The sequence below is a fragment of the Aedes aegypti genome, chromosome 3 (genome assembly GCF_002204515.2).
Source record: "Aedes aegypti strain LVP_AGWG chromosome 3, AaegL5.0 Primary Assembly, whole genome shotgun sequence".
Classification (NCBI taxonomy): Eukaryota; Metazoa; Arthropoda; class Insecta; order Diptera; family Culicidae; genus Aedes; species Aedes aegypti.
In genome coordinates, this window is record NC_035109.1 from 287,055,608 (window position 1) to 287,079,506 (window position 23,899).

The window sequence follows — 23,899 nt, forward strand, 5'->3', positions numbered from 1 at the left end:
TATTATTACTTCCGTTGTCCGCAAGGATTACAGTTAAACTGATTTTGATTTGTTCACATGGGTGACGCACAAGTAATAATGAAATAAACGGATCATATTTTATTTTCACAATATTAATAAATTAAAAATTCATTTATATTGTTCTTCAAAAGACAAAAAATTCTATACTATAAAAATCTTTCCAGAATTTTTACTCTTATCTCAAATACATTTCATGTGAGCATATTTCGCCACATAAAAAGTTATATTTACAGTTTAGAAACTAACATATTATCATCATTTCAATTATAAACGTTCTTTTGAACATCACTCCTATCAATTTTATTTGAAATAGTGAAACAAAAATTTAAAAATTAAATAGGATGACACCCTTTGCAAAGAATCACAAAATCATTTCTCGTGAAATTTCACCTAGCTATCGTTCTGCCCACGACAAAATCTTTCTACCGATTCTCCCGAATCCATAGATATGCATTTATTAATATATCATTTCCCACTCATGTATCATATACATGTAATATATCAGGTGTCCCACTCATGCATTCACTACCGATAAGATGTGTACCCAATTTTGACACTTTTTGGTAATACCACCAGGTTATTCTTGGTTTTCAAAACTGATTTATTGACAGATTCTTTGAATGCCTTATAAGGAGTCATGAACACTTCAGAATGGGGGTGATAAGCCCTACAAAATTTTCAGATGTCTCATACAAAAAGCGTGACAAGAAGAGGGAGGGGGTCGAAAATGTTAGAATTCATCGTAACATAATTTGTGTACTATCCCTTAGACCAATGGTAAACTTTTTTTAAGATGCTTGGAAATAGATTGAAATTTTTTTTATAATGTTCCTTATTATGAGCTGAATTCAATAATTGTAATTTTATAAAATTGGACTAATATCTACCCAGTCAACATTTTGGTTGGTATAACTTTTGTTATACATCATTCTATATGAACCAATTCAATCGTATAGAATGCACGAAAAGGCTATATACATACCAAAGTGGAGGCTATATACGTACTTGGCACGACTTTTTCAGACTTTCTGCGATCAGATATACGATGCCAACAAACTTGGATGAAAATAAAAATAAAAGTTTCCAGCAAGCCTCGAACGCAGGACCTTTGGATTAGGAATCGGATACCTTACCACTATACCACCAAGGGTTTCATGATAGACCTGTCATTATTTGCCAATATTAATACATGTTTCATGTACAGCGACACATACTGTGTTGTTCTTGGAGGCCCATCGTCAGCAGAACCAAGTTAGGGACGAATGACCTTCGGGTTAAAGTCCCTCTCAAACAACAACAACAAAGCAGAACCAAGTTATGGTGGAAATTTTTGCTAAGTTGCGATTTCATACGATGCTTTCTGGATTGATATATGATCTGTCAGTTTATACAACTAAACGTGATTCTATGTTGCACTATTTACGACATGTTTTGTTGTCAACACAGATTGTCGTTTATGAATCGTATTGGGGATTTATATACAACTTGTGTTTACATTGATAGCGTTTAATCAGGCATGTTGTGCAATTGTGATTTTTGACGGACGAATATGTGATTTTGGATACACATTCTTATACGATACGTGGTTCACTGGGTAGGTTTTATAAGTTCTTATTTCAAGATTTTTAATTTCCATAATCTGTGAAGTGCTTGTAGAACTTTAAAAGGGCCGCAGATTTTGAATTGGGAGATTGGGTAGCACTGATCTAATGTTAATCCAACTCCTACGAAAAACGTATGGGCCAACAGCCTGATAGAAACATTATAAGTGCAAACAAAGGTTCCTGCTTAGGCGAATACAACTCTGCACGTGACTTGAAAACAACACAAGCGGTTCAGTTTCTAGAAAGATCTCATACCTTAAGGATTTGTATCAAATTATCGAAAATATCTCACTTACCTTAACGGCATACTTGCGGCCGGTGTGTTTGTCCTTGGCACTGTAGACCTCGCCGTACGTTCCCTCGCCGATCAGATCCAGCAGCTCGAACCGTTCGGTCGGATTGGACAGTCTCAGGAAATCCACATGCTGCGACAGTCCATTATAGGCCATATTCCTGCCGTAGGAAACAGTCAGAAAAAAATACGAAGAATACGAATTAGATTCTCGCGATAGCGGATTGATTTGCACAGAGACTTTCACAAGTTATCACGGAATGACCGCGAAGGTTCCAGCCCGGGTGGAACCGAACAGTCAACTGGTGCTATTCAGTCCGTCAATACTGAGGAAGTCTAGCCAAATTCTCATCGAGCAGTAGTTACAGTTGAACCTTGTAATATTGGCACATATGCCAACAGTACAGTTGCTTTGAGAACTTGAAAAATAAAAGAGGGACAACTGTGGTGCAGAACAAACTCCGAAGCAGAAAACTTTAATAGGATTAGGACTATGGAAAACACGATTCACATGTTTTCGATAGAGGGTGCTTGCTTTCAAAGTGTCCAGTACACTTGCATATTTGCATGTGAGTAAGCAGTTATCGATTTTGGATTTTTGTTTCCTTTGACCGCGATGAATGTTCAACAAGCTTAATTCATATCGTTTATAGTTATCCATCAAATGGCATTCTTTAGGCTTGCAGTGTTTGACATGTGAGATATAGTGTCCTTACTGCCGGATTCCTGGATTTTACTTAACTATGGATCTTCTTCTTCTTCTTGGCATTAGTTCTCAGCCTGCTTCTCAGCTTAGTGTTCAATAAGCACTTCCACAGTTATTAACTGAAAGCTTTTTTTTACCAAAATTGTCATTTTCGCTTTCGCATATCGTGTGGCATGGCAAGTACGATGATACTGTTTGCCCAGGGAAGTCAAGGAAATTTCCATTACGAAAAGATCCTTGACCGACCGGAAATCGAACCCAGACACGTTCAGAATTTCCTTTGTAGCCGCGGACTCTAACCACTCGTCTACAGAAGGCCCCTTACAAGCACACTAAGGCTAAAAATAAACCACGTGGATCTTTTAGGAGAAAGGAAGGAATCCATGTTGTAAAAATCTCACAACTTACAGCATTTTGCGCAGAGCGTGACCATCGTTTGATCATGAGATATGATAACACATTTTCTTCAACTATTCGTTTTGGCGTTACATTCCGACTGGGACAGAGCTCGCTCCTTAACTCAGCTTGATTTTGCTGAATAGTTGTTCATTCACCGTTATAAACTATATTTGAGCATAACAAAGAGTGATGTACAGTATGGCCCATAAAAAATGCGAAAATTGTTTGAACGTGAATATAGCATCCACAAGCGTTTTTTCATTGTTTTTGATAGTGAATGTAATTTCTGATTATTGTAGTATATTCTGGCACAACTTCGCTATCCAAGACAATTTTTGTCATATTTTTCTTACTGTCCTAAATAATGTAATAAAGCAAATAAGTTCAAAGGTTTTGTCCGCCCAAAGCTAGAAACAGCGTCTGATTGTCGTATACTCTGGTGATAAACTTTCCACCTTCAAAAATTACACTTTTTTGTTGAAAATTTTAGGTTGTTTGGTATCAGAGGATGGAGGAGTTCTTAGAGAACGTGTTTTTTATGGTCACAATCAGGGCTGCCAAATGTACAGATTTCTCTGTATTACACAGATATTTTATTCTGACACAGATTCTATTTGTATGGAACACAGATTTTCTTTAAACAATTTTTGTATGGACACAGATTTTTTTGTATGGGACACAGATTTTTAACCTCGTGGATACAGATTTTCTATCAAATCATCTGGCAGCTCTGGTCACAATAGAAAATTTGGTAGGTTCATAGTTTTAAGGGCATTTTCATCTTATAGTTTGATATGCCTTTATTTTTTGTTAAGGTTGAATAAAAAATAAATACGGAGGCCTATAACAGATTTTTGAGAATGGAGTTTGTTCCTTCGGTTAGAGACAACTTATATCAATACTAGCTCAAAGGTTTTGAGCAAGATGGAGCCACTTATTAAACTTATACGAAGGTTCAATCAAAGCTCTCCAAAATGAGCCGTATTTCGAAAATATGTTTAAGTTTCCAATTACCCAGGTATAAGTCAATTCTATCATTTGATATGGGCGTATGCTAGAGACAAAGTCTGTGAAGAATCCCTTGCCATCGTTGATGTTTTAGAAGCTTTCATCACACAGATATTGAACTCGACGTCCGCATGATAAAATTTGAAGGTATGCTTCCAATTCCTTTTTGGTTAGGTGAAAGTAACAGATAAAATCATATCCAAAGCGAAAAACTGAGTCTAAATAGATTGAACAATACAAATTATGAATAATATTTAGTTTCATTCACATTTTCTATGTAAAAACTATCATAAAACATGATATGACGATTTTCGCATTTTTTATGGGCCATACTGTAACAATGAAAACCATACCTACTCTCATTTATTTTTTCAAAAATTATTGCAATGCTGCCACATCTCAAATACGAAACTCTTCCTTCTTTCTGGCATTACATTCCAACGGGGTCAGAGCCTGCTCCTTTGCTTAGTGTTCCTATGAGCACTTCCACAATTATTAACTAAGAGCTTTCTTAGCCAACTGACTATTTTTTGTGTATATAGTCTGACAGTTACCAAAATAATCTATGCCCTGAGATTTCGAGAAAATTTCCATTACGAAAAGATCTTTGGTCGAAGGAATCGAACCTACGACCTCAGCTTGGTCTTGCTGAATAAATGGTAATCGCGCAGCTATTCTGGGCTCAACACCCATTCAGTATGGTTTATTACGTACCCTAAGATCAGCAATGGTGTTTGGAAGAAACTTTGAGGAATAATAATTTTGTGGAAACTTTTATTTACTTGGAGACTTCTGTTAAGATTTCTGCAGAAACTCCCGTTGAGGCTTTTGTAGCAACTTCTGTGAGCACTTCTGTAAAAACTTCTATGCAGATTTATGTAGAGCATCCAATGGAGACTGTAGTGTTTTTCATTCAGTGTGCAGTTGGATTTCCTTGGAGACTCCTGGTGATCCTCGTGTGAGACTACTTATCAAGGCCTATGTGAAGGCTTAAGTGGAAACTTAAGTAGAGATTTATATGAAGACATTTGTAGATATCTCAGCAAAAACTTCAATGGAAACCTCTAAACGACTGGTTCTATGAAGAGTGCCAGAGAGTGACAGACAAGAAGAATGTCGCCAGAAGCCGTATGCTTGTGGCCGGTACCCGACAGAACAGAGAGCGGTACAGGGCAGCGAGAGCCGAAGAAAAAGCGAATCCACTGCAGAAAGAAAGGCAGCACGAAGAAAGTGTGGTATCTGAAGCTCAAGAAAGCATGAACCGGAATGATATGCGGAGATTCTATGCAACGGTCAATAGTGCGCGGCACAATACCGTACCAGTGCCCGCCATGTGCAATGATCGAGAAGTGAATTTGCTGACCGATAAAACGGTGGTGGCTGCCAGGTGGAAGGAGCACTTTCAGCAATTGTTGAACGGTCAAAATGGAAATGTAGCGAGGAACATGATGAACATAGATTATGTTGATCAAGCTGTGGACCCACCGACCATAGGAGAGGTTAAAAAGGCTATCAGTGAGCTGAAGAACTGTAAGGCTGCTGGGAAGGATGAGCTTCTCAAGCACGGAAGTGAGCAGCTTTACCAGTCGATCCACCGAGTACTTCTGAAGGTATGGGAGAACGAAGAATTGCCCACCGGCTGGTTGGATGGCCTCATCCGCCCTATATACAAGAAAGGGCACAGACGGGAGTGTGCCAATTACAGAGGAATTATCCTGCTGAATTCAGCGTACAAAACTCTGCCGCGCATCCTGTTTAAACAGACTGAGACCGCTTGAGGAGTCATTCGTCGGCAAATACCAAGCTGGTTTTCGTGAGGGCCGTTCAACAACGGACCAAATGTTTAGCTTGCGAGTGATCATAGATAAATTCCAGGAGTACAACATGCAGACTCACCATAATTTCATACAAAATGTTTCAATTTTCGCCGTTCAAAAGTTCTCATTTTCAAGGCTCGTTTTAACAAGCATTTTCTATAGATATCTATGAAAATTTATACTACTCAACTTCCTTAGGCGTCTCTCTAGTGGTTTAAACGATTTCATTTGATGATTTGACTTTTCTCTTTATGATTTGTTTGACCTGTCCGGAATTCGAATCGAAGTGTCCGAAATATGAGGCAAAAGTAAGGAAGCGTCCGGAATAAGAATCATGTAAAGCTCACACGTTTCTATTTATTTAAAATTATTCATGTTTCGGAATTTGAAAATCTTCACTCACCATTCGAAAGTTAAAAGGCTTGAAGTTTCGATAACGAGGAGGAATCATACGGAGTGATTTATTTTATATGCTTTTTTGTGAGTTATTCTTTCACTGAGGCCTTAAGTGTCCGTAATATGAATCAAAACGGTACGGCTCAGTGAAAAGGAATGAGCTGTGGCAGATAATGTCTGAGCATGGTTTTCCGGCGAAACTAATTAGGCTGATACGTGCTAACGCTTGGATGGTTCGAAATCAAGTGTTCGGATCGCAAACGAAGTGTCAACCTCGTTCGTGACAATAGACGGGTTGAAGCAGGGAGACGCACTTTCGAATTCACTGTTCAAACATTGCACTCCGAGGGTGCTATTAGGAGATCTGGCGTGCAGAGAAATGGCATTATTATCACAAGGTCGCACATGCTCCTCGGCTTTGCGGACGATATAGACCTAATTGGAATCGATCGCAGGTCAGTGGAAGAAGCCTTCGTGCCTCTGAAGAGGGAGACAGCGAGGATAGGCCTGACCATTAATTCTACCAAAACGAAGTACATGGTTGCAGGTAGAGATAGAGTCAGGCCCAAGCCTGTGGTGTAGGTGCTGAGGTATGTTTGATGGGATGTGTTTGAAGTTGTTGAACGAATTTGATTTTCCCTTGGAACACTTGTGACATGTGACAACGACGTTTCCCGCGAAGTGAAAAGACGTGTTGCGGCTGCGAATAGGGCCTTTTATGGACTACGTCACCAGCTTAGGTCCCACAGCTTGCAAACGGAAGCAAAATTCGCCCTGTATAAAACATTGATTCTTCCGGTTGCTCTATACGGGCACGAAGCGTGGACGTTGAAAGAGGCAGACCGGAAAGCTTTCGGTGTTTTCGAGGCAAGTCACTTGCAGTGAGCTGGTCAACTTAATGCGAAAGTCGGAAGAAAGAATTGCGAAAATAATATTCAAGCAGGGAGCCAGGTAGAAAGTCGGCGGCTTCGGGGGAAGACCACGAATATGCTGGCTGTACGCAGTGGAAGAGGCCCTGGCGACCCTAAACGTTCGGGCAACTGGAAAAGTATCGCCAAGACCGACGAAGATGGAGCTCTACGATACGCCCGGCAATGGCCGTGGACGCTACGCTGTAGCCATCAAGGTATCAAGGTAGTTCATGTAAAAGATAACTCTGGACTTCATTTTTTAACCCAATTATCACAATGTCACAGATGTTCTTATCAAATAAATATTTTCCAATTGATATCTTAACTTTATTTGGAAAGAGTGGTTACTTTGTTCAATATCATGGCAAAAATCAATAAAATGTGTATCTTCAGAAGCTCCCACTGTATGAAAACGACCATGTGAGGAAAATATTAAATCTCATCCAAAGTATCTATGACATTTTGGACGATCGATCATTTGTCTAAAACCCTATTTAACAATTAATTGTGCATGCTCGTGAGGACTGCTGTTATTGCTCCCAGAATGATGAAACCAAAAATTTCCAAACAACAGCTCGATGATACACACCGCAATTTCTTCCCGTCATTCCGCGAGCCTTCTCAACCGTTAAAAGACATTGTTGCTTCATTGACCAAAACTGCAACTGAACAAACTCCTATTCGTTGCACATGCTAGCGTTTCAATCACCAATCACTCACCGATTCAGCAAATACATTCATTTGCTACCAGTAGTACCTGCATTTTACACATTTTCCGCCGGGTACGATTTCCCTGTGCTATAGCGCACCAAATGCACCGTTATTGTTTTCCATGTCAAACATTGTAGCAATTTGCATACCCGAGAGAGTCGGGTCCATCGCGGAGCATTATCACATGCTAACTACAGTAGAGTTACGGTCGGTCGGACGGAAAAACTGCCTTGTGCCACCCACCGGCCGCGAGAATTTTTTCACTTTCACTAGACCAGTGGTTCCCAATTGGTTAAGAGTGTAGTAGTATTGATAATCTATTTTTAGCGCAGCTGGTACACTTCAGGTTAATTATCAGAGATCGAAGTTCATACTTGCAAAAATGGAAGATTTCTCCTTAATGCTTCCAAAACTCAAACTAATAATATTCCCACATAAAACAAAGCTTTTTATTTGAAATCTTCAAGTAGACCTTGTTGTCACGAAAGAGAGGGGTTCCAATAAATTGGACAGATGAAGTTAAGTATCTTGGGCTCATGCTAGATAAGAATTTAACTTTCGAAAATCACAAATGTAACAAATATGTAAAATGTCTCTATCCCCGTATTAATAGAAAATCAAAAACTTTGTTCTTATGAACAAGCTTTTTTCATCTTCAAACACATTTTCAGGCCAGCCTTGTTGGTCTGCGTTTGTCTGTGGTTAAAATTCAGACAAATCTTCCTCATCTACATATTTTCTAGTGGGATTATGAAAGTGGATTTTTCTAGGGGCCGTAAGACAGTAAAAATCTCAAAGGATGTCATCAGCTCAGAAAAACGTTGGAAACCACTGGTCTAGACTGAGCTCTGTTTGACTGGTGGCTTTCTTTGTTCGTTTCTTGATGCTTGACTGGTTCCACTATCAACGTAGGTATATTCCCGATTTGCCCTACGTCAAATCGAACTGGTTGGTGCCATTTGGAAGACTTTTGTTTGGACGCAGATCCAGAGAGAAGCACACGGTGAAATGCAAATAGACGCGGATGTTACGCGATTCGAGGGCCGCCGCCACCACGTGGACTACTGTTCCGGAACGTCAGCAAAAGGGACAGACAAACGGACGAAACACTTAGAACAAATTTCTTTGATATTCATCGCCCAGCTCACACCATAATCACTGGTGAGCTTGTTTCACGAAATATTGTTTTGAGCAAAAACTCTTGTAGATGGTGGTAACGTGAAACGTCAAACACGAAGAAAACTATGCCCACGCCTCTGGCTGTGAAGTGTGCAACATAGCGAATTTGGAATGATGATTACGTCTGGTTAATCCTGTGCAAGGGTCTTCTAAGGTAGGAGACACTGCATCCAGTTTCCCAGCGGCATGTGCGTCATTACCGCAGGGAAAATCGCAAATGTGGACGAGGAAAGCCATTAAAACGATGATGATTTGAATTTCCCAAGCCCTCGAAAGTTTACGACGCCCTAGCTTTCTCAATTACACGGGCAAACATCTACGTTACGCAACGTCCCATGTGTGGTGAGTCGTTGACATCGTGTTTTCGGGGTGTAGAATTCAACGACGTCCGATGATTTAATTGCCCGGCGGCTATCAACAGGCGTGCCTTTTCTGAATTATGAATTACCCAACAATCAAGTTGAAGGTGTCTCTCCGCACTTGGGAAAGTGCGATAGGGCACGAAGTGTTACTTCCGAATTGTTTACGTAGGTCGGCGTGCGTCGTGGGTAAGTTCGGCAGCCTGTTGATCAGATGTTTTGTATACTTTGATGTCGAGCTTTGCTACTTGTGGGGCTAGCAGTCAATTAGTGCTATTAAAACGATTATTAAGTTTGGTTTTTGAAGTTAGGATCAGAACTAGTAATAGTGGTAAGCTCCATCGAAGTTAAATACGCCAATCGCGATATTATCCTCGATTTTACTATAGTAAAATCGAGGATAATACGCGATTGGCGTCCGTAACTTCGATGGAGTTTTACCACCATAATAGGCGAACTGATTAGCTGATTTAGTCCTACTGAATCGTATTTGTAGTGTCCTCTAAGTGAACATAAATTCATTCGTTTGGGAGCATGGGGACTCAAATTATTTAGAAAAATGGGACTCAAATATTATTTCCGTTATGGGCAACGTAGAATAAAGTTGTATCGATTTTGTTTGTAATCCCAAACAAATTGTTCGAAATTTGGTGCTAGATTTTTAATCCTGTTTGCCCTTATGATATGTGCAAAAGTTTGTAGGTATGAGAGGAAGGAAATCTTCTGTTCTATGGAAGGTCAGAAAAATGCTTAGAACAAAAAAGATCATTCGACTGGACCGAGATTTAAATTTTTACTCTCAGCTGAACAGATACCTTTGATAAATTGGGCCGTCATCGGAAAATCAACACCACTTATTCGATTTCCTTCCGTATCTCGATATCGAGAGAACTATAGTAAAAAGTTGGTTTCAATGGATACCTCGATAACTGCATGCATCGTAGGTGTAACTGGATTTGTTCTCCTACTCAATAGCTCCTTAGCCCGTAAAGTGGCAGGACGAACCTTAGTTCCACAAAAAATGCTCGATCTCAGTTCATTCCGAATCCAATTCTTTAAAAAGTTATGAAAAGGGGATTGGTGGTACCTACATTGGGAGGGAGTTGGGGTAATCCATCCCTCCATACCCCCTCCCTCGCTTTTGTTTGACTCGAAAACCTTGGACTGTTTATTTGTTTTCTATAGCCAATTTTGCTGAGCATCATGAACACAAAAAATGCCATGCAAATTTTCGTTCTCCAAACTGGTCAAAATCAGTGAATAAATTGTCACCCAACACGTAACACAAGACATTTGTGATCTCCTATTTCTTGTTGGCAAAAACAATTTTATTCAGCAGCATTCGTTTATCGGCACTTGAAACAGATATAACAAGATCGATGACCACGTGCGCAGCGATTTTGCTGGACTTCGCATTGGCAATTTTCGAGAACTTTCTCTGTGTTGGTAAAACTTTAGCACATTTCGAACAGCAACTAAATACAAGAAATTTGGTTTTGTGTTCAAAAATAAGTGATTAATCGCAATTTGAAAAAGGTTGCAACAATGTTGTGCCCTTGATTTTCATCACAATTTTGCTTTTGATGTATCCCAATCCGCAAAAGTGATGGATAAACGGGTTGTGAGCGAGCTTGCTTTGTTTGTTGTTTTTCGTATCCTTTGATTGAAAATTTGATTCACTGGTCAAAATGATGAACTTAGCCCAAAGTAGGCATTCTGAACCATTATGGTCCTACCGGAAGAGGGACACCGGTGAATCCGGATTCATATAGGAGTGTTCATGTGAAATTGGCTGTATCTCAGTCATATACGAATCCAATCGAATTCTGTAGCCAGGCATTCAACAGCAAACCCTTATAAATCTTTTTTGGTAACGCTGGAAGTTGACGCATCCCCCTAACCCATCCCCCTCGTGTTTAGCTAGAAATTAGTATGATTTTCTATGCAAAAAACTATAGAAATATCTTATCACCGCAAAAAGGGGATTTTTAAAACAGTTTATATCTTACCACATATATCACAACGATACAAGGATTATTCCAAGCTTACAATGACCGTCTGGTCCCGTAAAAAATCGGGTGTAAATGGTCAGAATGGTTGAAATTGATCATCGTATCACACGATTTTTTTATTCGTAAGGAGCACAAATATCAATGTAAGCTGCAGTGAATGAACGTTGTTTGTCGTAAACTATTGTCGAACTGTGTGTTGTGAAGTTTTTGCGTTAAAGAATGTTTATTACTACGGAAATAATGTAAAAATTTCAAATCATGCACGGTGCAGTATTGGCAACCAACTATGAACTTCTATTTCTAAGCAATGATTTAACATTGGTATAAACCTGAAAGTTTGTGAGGATACTTGAGATATATCCCCAAACCAGATTTCATCACCAAAACTTGTACCAATTAGCTCATATGGTTAAAATAATTATATTTCTATTAGATATCATTGAATTCCTTAGGAAATTGCATACATTTAGGAGTTTTCCGCGTATTCTTGAAAATGAACTATACGTTATTTATATAAACATTGCGTTGTTAAGAATTTGACAAGCATATTCGTATTCAGGAGCTCAAATTATCATGTAGAGTTGTTTTGAAAGCTATCAATAATGGCATTGTCAAGTGATCAATTTCACCCCGAAATTAGATACCCTGATTATTTATTTAGAGATATTTGTTAACCACTAAAATTACATTTGTTAGAAAATTCGGTACATTGAATCGATGAGGCTCACCTTCGTACTTGTTTTCCTGCATTTAGTTGTTTGGCATTGTTTAAAATTATAGAAAACAGACTAGAAAAACCGTGAAAGATGACCAATTTCACCCGAAATTACGGTCCTCTTGAAACTGATCTGGGCAGCAGTGATACGGATTTTTTTTTAAAGAAGCTTTTATAGATGGCTTTATATTGGTCATAAACTATCTGAGTTCATTTATCCAAAAAGCATTCAACAGCTGCTTCGTAAGTCTGCTTTTGGAAGTGCGCTAATCAATAGGAAGTTCACATCCGTTGGGGAATCTGTGATTTCAATTGGGTGGGAATCCTCTGATTTTGAAGAGATTACCAAGAATTCGGTAGAAGCTTCCAAGAGGGAGCTCTAAGACTCCGGTTCGAATTTTGAGATTGCAATGGGAGTTCTAAGTTCCAAAACTTCTGAGTTGAGAGATTTCAGTTGAAATTGTTGGTATTCTTAGATTTAGGCCAGGATGCCGAAGATTTATAGAGTTCCTTGAATTCCAGTAGGAATTTTTGAAATGCCTATGGAAATTTCAGTAATTCGATGAACCCTAAGATATACTGACGACAATGTACGATTCCGGAAGAAATTTCCAGGGATTCCAATTGGAATTCTGTAATTCTGGTGGTAGTCATGAATGCTGACAGTGATCTGAAATTTCAATGGGTGGGAGTTTTGAGATTTTGTCAGGATTCTTGAGAGATTTCTGCGAATCCTTTAGAAGCTCTCAGGATTCCTATATGAATTCTTGATTTTCAATGGAAGCTCTGGGTTTCTAGTGAGAATTCCGAAATTTATTGGAAACTAAAGAAAGCGTGCTAGTTTTATGGCAGATGTTAGAAATTTTTGTTGAGAATACTGGATTGCAGTGGGTGAACAGAATCTCTGGCGCGAGATCTAGGCAGTCAGTTAGAACCCTTGGATTCATCTAAGAATTCTGAAATTTAGATGGGAGTGCTGGGATTTCAGTAGAAATGAGAGTTCTGGTTTTATGGAAACAGTTCTGAGAATTAGGGGAGATTGTTGGAATTTTACAGAATTCTTAGATTCCGGTCAGAATTCTGGAATTTCCGTGGGAATTCAGGAATTCCAAAGATTATTCTGAAACATTGGAGAGAATCTTGTGATTCAGGAGAGAATTTGGTCTTGAAATTAGGAAGGAATAATGCAATTATTGGGAAAAAACATCTTTTAAGTCCTGAAATGTTGGTATTTTGACGGAAATTTTCAGGTTTCAATTTCAAAAATCACGATTTTAGTAGGATATCTCCGGGAATTTAGGTATAATTTCTTGCCATTTATGGTGGAACTTTTGGATTACCTTATTTACTGCCAGTGGAAATCTTTGGAAGTTTTGAGATATATATGGGAATTCTGGGATTCTAATAAGAATTTTAAGAATTCAGTTGAACTACACGAAAAGTTCGGCTTTTTGGGTAGGTTTTTCAATAATTTCGGTGGGACTGCTATAATTTCTAACGAATGTTTTAGAATTTGAAAAGAGTCCTGAGATTTCAATACGAATTCTTTGATTTCAAAAGCGAAAATATTAGTTTTGTGATTTATGATTTATGATTCTGATCAGCATCCATGAGCAGGAAGGATTACTAGGATTTCAAAGAGAATCCTGCTATTTCAATTGGAGTCCTAAAATTATGGAGAGGTTCTGGGTTGTCAATGTGATTTCAATTTTTGATATCGGAAATTTTTAAGTTTAGGTAGGAAATTCCACGATTTCAGTAGCATTTATTCAGGGTGTTCAATAATTCGGAGATACTACTATAATTTCTAAAAAAATATTCATTTTTAGAAGAATCCTGGGATTTCATTAAGAAACCTGCGGATTTCGGAAATTAAACCTATGAATTTTGTTTGATTTTCGAATTTCGATGACAGTTCTGGGATTTTAAAAGGCATTGGTTTGAGATATCGGTAGGACAAATTGCTAAATTCTGAAGAAATTTGAAAAAAAAAATAAGATTATTTAAGGATTTCGATACACAAATTCAAAGATACATCGATTAGAGAAAACTCTCGTGGTTTGGATTTTTTTTATTCCAACGATAACGATTATTCGAAAATTCAAATGGCAGCTGGGGATTTTTTTTTATTACCGTACGGGTTTGGGCCGAAGGGTCTCATTTTCATGAAACTTTTTCCACAGGCAGGGCTCATGGATATATGCATAAAAAAATTGAGAAAAATTCAGGGTCGCCTATTTTTCCGGAAAACTCAGGTGGAAATTTTTTGTTTTCCCTTGACACTACTTACTTTGAAAAATCATAACTCAAGAACGAAGCATCGTAGAAACAAAGTTTTTATATGAAAATTTAAGCAAATTTTCTCAAAAAAAAAAATATAAACTGGAAAAAAATTTCCACAAAATTTTCCACCGTTGGGAAAATTCGTAAAGAAAAGCCGGAAAAACTATGCCCGAACTAGTGGAAAAATTTCAAAAAAATATTTTCGAGAAGGTAATTTTATAAGCTTTAATCACTGAAATTTTTGGAATGCACTTTTGTTTCGTTTTTGAGTTATGGCCAATTTGTGAAAAATGTCCAGATGTGCCATATAAGACTTTTCTTTGAAAAATCATAACTCAAGAACGAAACATTGTAGAAACAAAGTTTTAATATGAAAATTTAAGCAAATTTTCTCAGAAATCCAAAAAAAAAAAATATGAACTGGAAAAAGTTTTCCACAAAATTTTCCACCGTTGGGGAAATTCATAAAGAAAAGCTGGAAAATCTATGCCCGAACTCGCGGAAATTTTTCAATAAAATATTTTTTAAAAAAGAAACTTTATAAACTTCAATTCTGGTCACTTTTAGGATGTACTTTTCTTTAGTTCCTGATCTATGGTCAATTTTGTAAAAAATGCAAAGATTTGCAATACATGCCTTTTCGTTTAAAAATCATGACTCAAGACTCATCATGACTTGTCGAACCGGATTCAAATTATCTCAAAAATATGAAATTTTTGAAATGAAATCAGTTTCTCAGGACATTTTTCACTGTTTATGAAAACAAATAATGAAAACCCGATTAGCTATTCCAGCTTTCAAACAAAGTATATTTGAAAAGAGCGATCAATAAGATCCAATGCTACAATATTTTTCAATACGCTCATTTTTCGTTCCTAAAACATGATCAAATATTGCTGGGATGAGCTGTTTGAACCATATATTTACAAATTTATAAGTTCATAAACAAAATTTCTTAAGAACGAAACTACATAGTAACAATGTTTTCTTCAATCAGAATGTAGGCAATTTTTTGCCTGTTAGGTGACTACAAAATTGACAGTTAAATAAATGGGTAGACAATATGACAAATAGGTATTTTTACCAATTCAAGTTTAAAGCGTTGAAATGGCTTGAGAATCATAAGTTTACCAAAAACTGCAAGAAGAAGTGCAAGTGTTGTCTATCAGCTGTATATTCCTCGTTATTATTTTTTGTAAAGTGAAAAAAGTTTTCCCGAAGCTGTTGAGATGGACAAAGTTCAATATTACGAATACAATTCTTTATGCTGTAACCCCTTCGGACTGGACGGCCACAAATCAGTAAGGACAAATCTACGATCGATCAGCCAAGGCCTCACCAGTAAGCTTCATTCGAATGGAGTTCGGTGGATTACGGAAAAGATGAAAAAATGGATAAGGTCCATGTGATGGTATCGGTGGCAATATTAAGCGAATGGCTAGAGATGCTAGTATTAGAAAGTCAGCGGAAATTAATAACGCCAAACAATTTTTTGACTGAGCTGTGTCGCAAAAGGTGAAAGACCAATTTAAAATAGATTGGGAATTCATCTATGCAACTTAAAATGAATATTCAGAAGCTGAAAAAATTACTTCAGGAGAGATTTTCTAACCTTGTTACAATTCCTGGAACAAAAAAATATCATTCATTTATTCCAAAAGACGAACGAAGCATTTTTGCGAGTTAATTCTCAGATGCACATGAAAACCAAGAAAATACAGCATGCTTTGTTCTTAATACTACAAAGAAACGAAAATCTTCTGGTGGTAGCAACCAAAGGCAATCTTCCCGGTTGAAAAAATAGATAGTTTAAGATAAAATGTAAGTTATGTACGGAATAATTGAATAAATAAAATTAAAGAAAAATGTAATAAGAATCTTATTTGTTCCATAGAAAAGGAAGAATCTCTTGGAATGGAAAAGAAACAGTTTGTTCAGCTTTGCTTAACGGTGTAATGTTTCATGAAAAATATAATCCAATCCGACTTATACTTCATTAAAACCAATCCCATATCGTTTCTTTCAGATCTTTTAGAAAATTTGCAATTGCTTTGATAAAAAAAACCTTGTTTTTCTGATGCTTCGATTAAAATATGGGTTTCCAAAGAAAAGGCTAATATGGTCATTTTTCACAAAATTGACCATAACTCAGGAACAAAAAAAAGTACATCCTAAAAGTTACTAGAATTGAAGTTTATAAAGTTTCCTTCTCAAAAATATTTTAATAAAAATTTTCCGCGAGTTCGGGCATAGATTTTCCAGCTTTTCTTTATGAATTTCCCTAACGGTGGAAAATTCTGTGGAAAACTTTTTCCAGTTCATATATTTTTTTTCGGATTTCTGAGAAAATTTGCTTAAATTTTCATATTAAAACTTTGTTTCTACGATGCTTCGTTCTTGAGTTATGATTTTTCAAAGTAAGTAGTGTCAAGGGAAAACAAAAAATTTCCACCTGAGTTTTCCGGAAAAATTTTCCTCATTTTTTTTTATTCATATATCCATGAGCCCTGCCTGTGGAAAAAGTTTCATGAAAATCTGAGACCCTTCGGCCCAATTTGTACGATAATAAAAAAAAATCCCCAGCTGCTAGAGCATTTTGTTGAAATTGTTGGACTTTTAAAAATCTTTTCTAAAATTCTAATCAGAATTCCAGAATTTCAACCGTTTTCTAAGGAATGCCTACTATGGTCTCATGTGCCAAATTTCATAGGTCATTTGACATTTAAAATATACCTGCCTTCATAATTCCCACCAAAATTCAAGCGATTTTCAAGTTTGCTTATCGGACTGCCCAAACTCTTGAGGTATTTCATATTTTTTCTTGCCATTTTTTATATGTCCAAGATTCTTTTCTATTCCTACCTTATAAATTCAAGTTTTCCATAGAATACCTACAGCCAGTGGTGGAAAGAATCATGCCGTTTACGCAAAATGAACCAATATTAAGCAGAATTCACACTCACACGCTCACGAGCCAACAGACACCGATTTGGTCACAGATTCTTGCATCGGAGAACCAGAACAAAACAAATGTAAAAAGAGCGTGATTGCTGGATGAGCAGAGTCTGCTCACAGCCGTTCTTTTTTCCGTTCATAGCTATTTTTGTGAATAATTGGAAGATTATGATTATAATAGATAGATTACAAACTATAGTACGACAGTATTGAGAAAATTTACCGATATGTGGTGTTATTGTATCGGACGCGTGATTGCATGTCAAAATAAAATGATGCGATGCCTTTTACAGTATATGTTTTCGGGCGATCGTGAGCAAAGAAAGCAAGAACGCAATCGCTCAAAATGAACCACCGATGCGGTAGCATTTTTCTGGTGTGCATGAACAGACTCTGTTCACCGTTTTACAGCACTGCCGACAGCATATATCGGAATTCAAGAAATGACACCAAAATCATGGGAGTATGAATCCAACCTCTAAGAGAAATCAAAATCCCAGAATACTTTTATAAAAATCCCAGAACTTCCTTCCAAATCTCATAACCCCTGCCAGAATCCAAGATTTTTTAACGATGTCCAAATGTTACAGCCGTTCACAATACCGAGATTTCCAGTATTTTTTCCTTAATCTCAGAATACTTACTGTGAAACCTAAAATTTCAAAGTTATCACAAACCGAAAAATCCCATCAAAATCGTCGCACTACTTTTGGATTTCCAGAATTCTTCAGAACACTCAACGTGAACTTCTATCAGGATTCCCATCAAAACATCAGAACTACTTTCGGAATAAAAAAAAAAATCCTCACCAAAATCCCAGTAGTCCAAACCAAAGTATTGAATGGATACCTTTTGAAATGTGGAAACCAAACATCCCATCGATTCTCCCGGAATCCCAAAATTCCGTGTGAAATGCCTGGACGTAATAAACAAAGCCCAGAATGTCTGTACCATTACCAGCACTTTCTCGGAATTCCAGTACATTTTTCATAAAACCCAACTCCCACTGCAGTTCAACCAAACTCAAAAAATTCCTATCAAAAACCCAGACCCTCAAGATATAAGATTCACATTTTTTAATTTCCCGAATCTCCTCTGAAAATCTCATCACAACCTTAGAAATTTCATAACAATTTTTAACCACCCAGCGGAATCTATAGGCTTACAGAATGCTTATGATAATCACAGCATTTCCATCCACTGTAACTATAGGAGTTTCTCTCAAAATCCTCTATTTTGCTACAACGTTTTATAAAGTCTATAGGAATACAGACCCAAAATTTAGGTATCCTAAAATTTTGAAATTCCTCTTAGTTTCTAAATCTTAGTTTTAGAATTCCGATGAGATTTCAATAACTCCGAGAAATCATTTTTTTCTGTAAATCTTAAAGTTCTCATCGGAATCCAACAATTTGATTAGATTCAATGACATTGCCAAACTCGTAACTATGAATAAATGAATAAGCGTGGACATATCGTAGAAATTTCAGAATATCCATCATTGAAATGTCAAATATCAAGAATTCAAGACATCTTACCATAATCCAAGAATTTTTACCGGAATCCAAGAATTTTTACCGGAATCGCAGAGATCCTATCGGAATCCTAGCAGTTTCAACTAGATCACCTAAGTTTCGTCTAAAATTCCAAGAATCGCAGTGCGGCGTCCCTCAGAATCTGAACGATTGCTCCAATATTAATTTCAAATTTTATTCCATACACATTGGAAAAGAACCAAATAAACAAACCAATTTTTTTTACGAATTATGTTTTTAACGAAAAAATTCACCTAAAAATATCGTTCGAAAGCTTGAAAACAGTAGAATTTTTTGTTTATACCGTAAAACGGTGTTACATGCGTCTAATGGCGTAGGGGTAACGCGTCCTATCTAGAGAACAGGGAGTCGTGAGTTCAATTCTCACCGAGAAGACGTGTAACTTTTTTGCAAACTTCACATCAATTCGGTATCGATACCTTGAAATCGGTTGTAAACCTTCATGTTTTTATCAATTTACTTCATTTTAATTTTTAATTTCAATTCAAGTTTATTACAAAAATTTGTGCATTATATCGAGTTAGAGAGGCAAACTTGCTTGGGAAACTGAATCAGATAGCATCGAGTTAGGGAAGATCGAGTTAGAGAGGTATCGACTTATAGAGGGATACAAATATGTAAGATCGAAGAGACCGTGCATTTATATCGAGTAAGGGAGAGTTGACTGTAATTGTCTTAAAATTAATATTAAAACCGTTAATCCAGAATGCAGCGATACTCACATTTTCTTAAAAAAAAAACCAACGGACTTACTGCGTTTTATGGAACTCAACTTAAAACCTACCACAGTGTCGCTTTGGCGGCATCCATTTATTACGTAACGCTAAAATTGACAATATTTGACCCCCTCTCTTCGTCCGTAACGCTTTTTTTTGTATGATAAATTTCGAATTTTTCTATGAGTAGAAACGCTAGAGCCTTCTCCCCCCCTCTCCCTAGAGTGTTACGAAATTTGTGGATGGCGACTTGTACCCCTTTGTGTTTGAGCCACTTAATTTATCTTTCAATCCGCAATTTAATAAGTGTTCGTCTTAAAATTCATAACAGGCTACCTCTACACTAGTTCATGATGGATTAATGGTAAATTTTTCAGGAATCATTTTAAGGTTTTTCGTGGAAATGTGTAAGAAATTATGACAGGGAGTATTTCACGTTTCCTGTAGATCCTGAAATCATAAAAATTATTTGTGAGAAAATTCTTGGAGGATTTCATAAGAGACTGCTGTAAAACGCTTACTCTTTTCCTCATTAACTCTACTTGGAGTTCTTCAAGAATCTTTTGATAATTCTTCCTACACTTTTTCATTGCCATTTCCATTGAATTTTTGATTTATTTCCTCAGAAAATCTTCCAAAAGTTTTTCCAGGAATTTGAATCTTTGAATATCTCGGAAATTATTTGAATCTCTAGGAAATTCCCCAGATGTTGCAGTATTTATACTTCTATAAACTTTTTCCATTCCTCAAAGTCTCAATTCTGGGATACTGAAAGCAATTATTCTAAACAAAAACTTCAAGATTTTTAACCAAAAAAAAAATCCAAAATAGTTGCTTTGAATCTGTTTCGTCGAACAGATCACAAAACGGATTCGACGACGAACGAACACGAATCTCAAAACGTCGAAAAGGATTAAACATCGCAAGGACATTTATTACATAGCGTAACATCACAATTTTGAGCTACAGGACGCCAAAGATGCATAAAACCATGTTTTCATTAAAGTTTACATGAAATTTAAGGAACGATTTACCTAAATTTTCAATGATCTTAGTCACAAAACATGCAAAATAGGATTTAAAGTATCGTTTTGAATACAATTTGTTTCAAATTTCACGATTAATTTTAGGTTAAACCATTTAGTTGTTCTCTTATACGGAAAATACAATACTTCTCTAAACCATCAAAAAACAACTTTTGAGCATCGAAAATATTGTTCTATAAAATTAATAGCCAATAAATAGGCATACAAGCTAGCAGACTTGCATGCAAGTTGGCTAAAATCGTCAAATTCTCAATTTTCAATAGCCTTAGGGGACGGACCTGGTGTAGTTGTTAGAACACTCGCCTCTCACGCCAAGGACCTGGGATCGAATCCCATCCCCGACATAGTCACTTATGACGTAAAAAGTTATAGTGACGACTTCCTTCGGAAGGGAAGTAAAGCCGTTGGTCCCGAGATGAACTAGCCCAGGGCTAAAAATCTCGTTAATAAAGTCAAACCAACCAACCAATTTTCAATAGCAAATATCTCAAAAACTAGAAGTGCCACGCTATTTTTAAAAGTGGCAATAGATTTAGCAACCCAAAATTAAGGTTATGGCGGTATTTTGATGCTTGAGACAGAAAATTGTTCCGTAGTGTTATATATTCTGTCGGAAGAGAATCATTCTTCCAAAAACATTTCGTTCCCTTCCAATTCTTTCCTTTCGACGTTTCGGCGATTGAACGTGGAATTCATGAAATATTGTTATACCGACAACCTGTCAGAAGAAATATTTCAGAATGCTACAGAAAATATATTTCACGGATTTTGTAAGGGATTTGTAAAAAAAATGCTGAAATATCCTACGAATAGTTTCTTGTGTAATTGCTAAAGCAAATCAATACATTTAAGGTTTTTTTTTCTTAAAGAATGTGTACTGACGAGACTGACATGCAGCTTGAATGACGTAAGATCACAATTAATGATGTTTTCTGTGATTACAAGTGATTCAAGGATTCAAGGAGGTTTTGAAGAGTAAAAGACGGCTCAATTGATTAATGGGCGTGACTACATGAGTGTTAAGAAATTGCTAAAAGTATCCTAAATCCTAAAAATATCAAAGTCTTCAAAGAAATTTCAGAACTAACTGAGGATCAACGAGACTGAATATACAAGTTATTTTTGGGCTTTCTGGAAATCTCTGGGAATCGTAAGGTATTGAAAACTCCTGAGTATTTATTGGAAATTCCTGGAAATCTCTTGGGAACATCTCATAAATCCTGGACAGTTCGTGGTAGCTTTTGTGAAGTACTGTACATTCCCTGTGTTAGTACAGCTGTTCTGGCATTAACGGAGTAGCAACTGCGGGCGGTAAATCATGCTCATGCTCATGCTCATGCTTTTGTGAAGTATTGTACATCTCAAGGGAATCACCTATGTAAGTACTTTTAAGTTGCCACTGAAGACAGCCTACGAATTCCATGTCAAATCGATCAGTCACAGAACTCGACTATCATTGATTTGCAATTAGCTTTGCACATGTTTTGGGGCCCATAAAGCCGTAGTGATAAACGCGCAGCTATTCAGCAAGACCAAGCTGAGGGTCGTGGGTTCGAATCCCACCGGTCGAGGATCTTTTCGTAAAGGAAATTTTCTCGACTTCCCAGGGCATAGAGTATCTTCGTACCTGCCACACGATATACACATGCAAAAATGGTCATTGGCATAGTAAGCTCTCAGTTAATAACTGTGGAAGTGCTCATTAGAACACTAAGCTGAGAAGCAGGCTCTGTCCCAGTGGGGACGTAACGCCAGAAAGAAGAAGAAGAAGATGTTTTCAGTATGGTAGTATAGGTGTTTTACCGTAGACAAATCGATCATTTAGTCTAAATAATATTTGAAAAGGGCCTATGATTTTTTGCGTGCAATTTATTTGAAAAATTATTGATCCAAAACAGTGTTGTTCAGACTCATTTCCCCGAAAACAACATTTTCCGAACTACGAAGCCACGAACCGAGATCGAAACTGTCGGATCCCATGTGAAACACTCAAGCCCAACCACCTCCCCCTCCATCTCAGAAATACAACGCACAGTTATAACAGTTCATGGCTTCACAATTCGAATTTCGGGGAAATGAGTCTGGTCAACACTGATCCGAAACTATTGGCTTTAGAGAACGTTGTTCTATAGAGAAGTTATAATGGACCGTTTCGACACGTAGACAAAAATATACACTGAAAATATATTTTATTTTTTATCGGAAAGCGCTTAAAAATAAAACCCAAATTTTAAATTACACAAAGGGAGTAATAAAATAAAAACACTTCGGAATATTTTCGAAAATGTGTTTATTTTTGATGGTAAAATAATTATCTTGAAATAATTCTAAACCTTAATGATCATCATGGTCACCTCTGCAGAAGTAGCCATTTTTGAGTTAATTCAAGTTTAACCCCTCTACCGGCAGCTTCATTTTTACCGCTAAAAAATATTAAAATCGCGATAACTTTTTTGTTTCTCGATATTTTTGCACCATTTTTTACAAGATCTTAAAAAACTCTTATAGTTTAGGAATACGTGACGATATTAATCATTGGTGATCTAGTTTTGAAGATATTCCGATATTCCTTGGGGGACCGACATTCTTCATATAAAATGTCTTTGACGGCCATTTCCTTTTTGGTCAATTTATCAAAAAAATAAAATGTATACTGCCAGGTAATAAGGAGCTACGAGGTTTTTTAGAGTTTTCAAGATCTATATTTGCCCAGCATGATACCAGAAACAAAAATGCTCATTACTCAAAGACGGCTGCACCAAATTCCTTCATTTTTTCACAGCATACTCGCATTAATGTATCATTCCGAAAGATAAATAAACGAGTACGATAAAAATTCTGTAACCTGAGATATTAACGTGAGAAATGGTTAACGCGTCGGTCCCCCAAGGAATTTTGGAATATCTCAGGATCCAGATGACCAATGATAAATTTGAACACAGATTCTAAAACTAGGAGATTTTTTTGAGAACTTGTGAAAAAATAGTGCATAAATATCGAGAAACAAAAAAGTTTTCGTGATATGAATATTTTTATTGCGGTAAAAAATGAAGCTGCCGGTAGAGGGGTTAATGCAAAAATATCGATTAAATATTGAAACAGGCACTTTTCATTACATATTCGTGATTATCCATCGGGAACAATAGGTTTTCGGGAGTATAGCATATATATCTCTGTACTGACTTATTTTTCATGGTGGAGAATCGCGAATGG

The 23,899-nt window shown here is 36.9% G+C and overlaps 1 protein-coding gene across 10 annotated transcripts in view; it reads right to left on the reverse strand.

The window, feature by feature from the left end:
• The window catches only part of LOC5572723 (myosin-IIIb), a 396,695-nt gene that overhangs the window by 89,347 nt on the left and 283,449 nt on the right, over positions 1 to 23,899 (reverse strand). For all 10 annotated transcript variants that reach the window (XM_001660491.2, XM_021851363.1, XM_021851359.1 and 7 more), the window contains one exon: positions 1,922 to 2,078. In XM_001660491.2, the coding sequence (XP_001660541.1) occupies positions 1,922 to 2,074 (153 nt within the window). In that variant the 5' untranslated portion in view covers positions 2,075 to 2,078. The remainder of the gene's footprint in view (positions 1 to 1,921; positions 2,079 to 23,899) is intronic.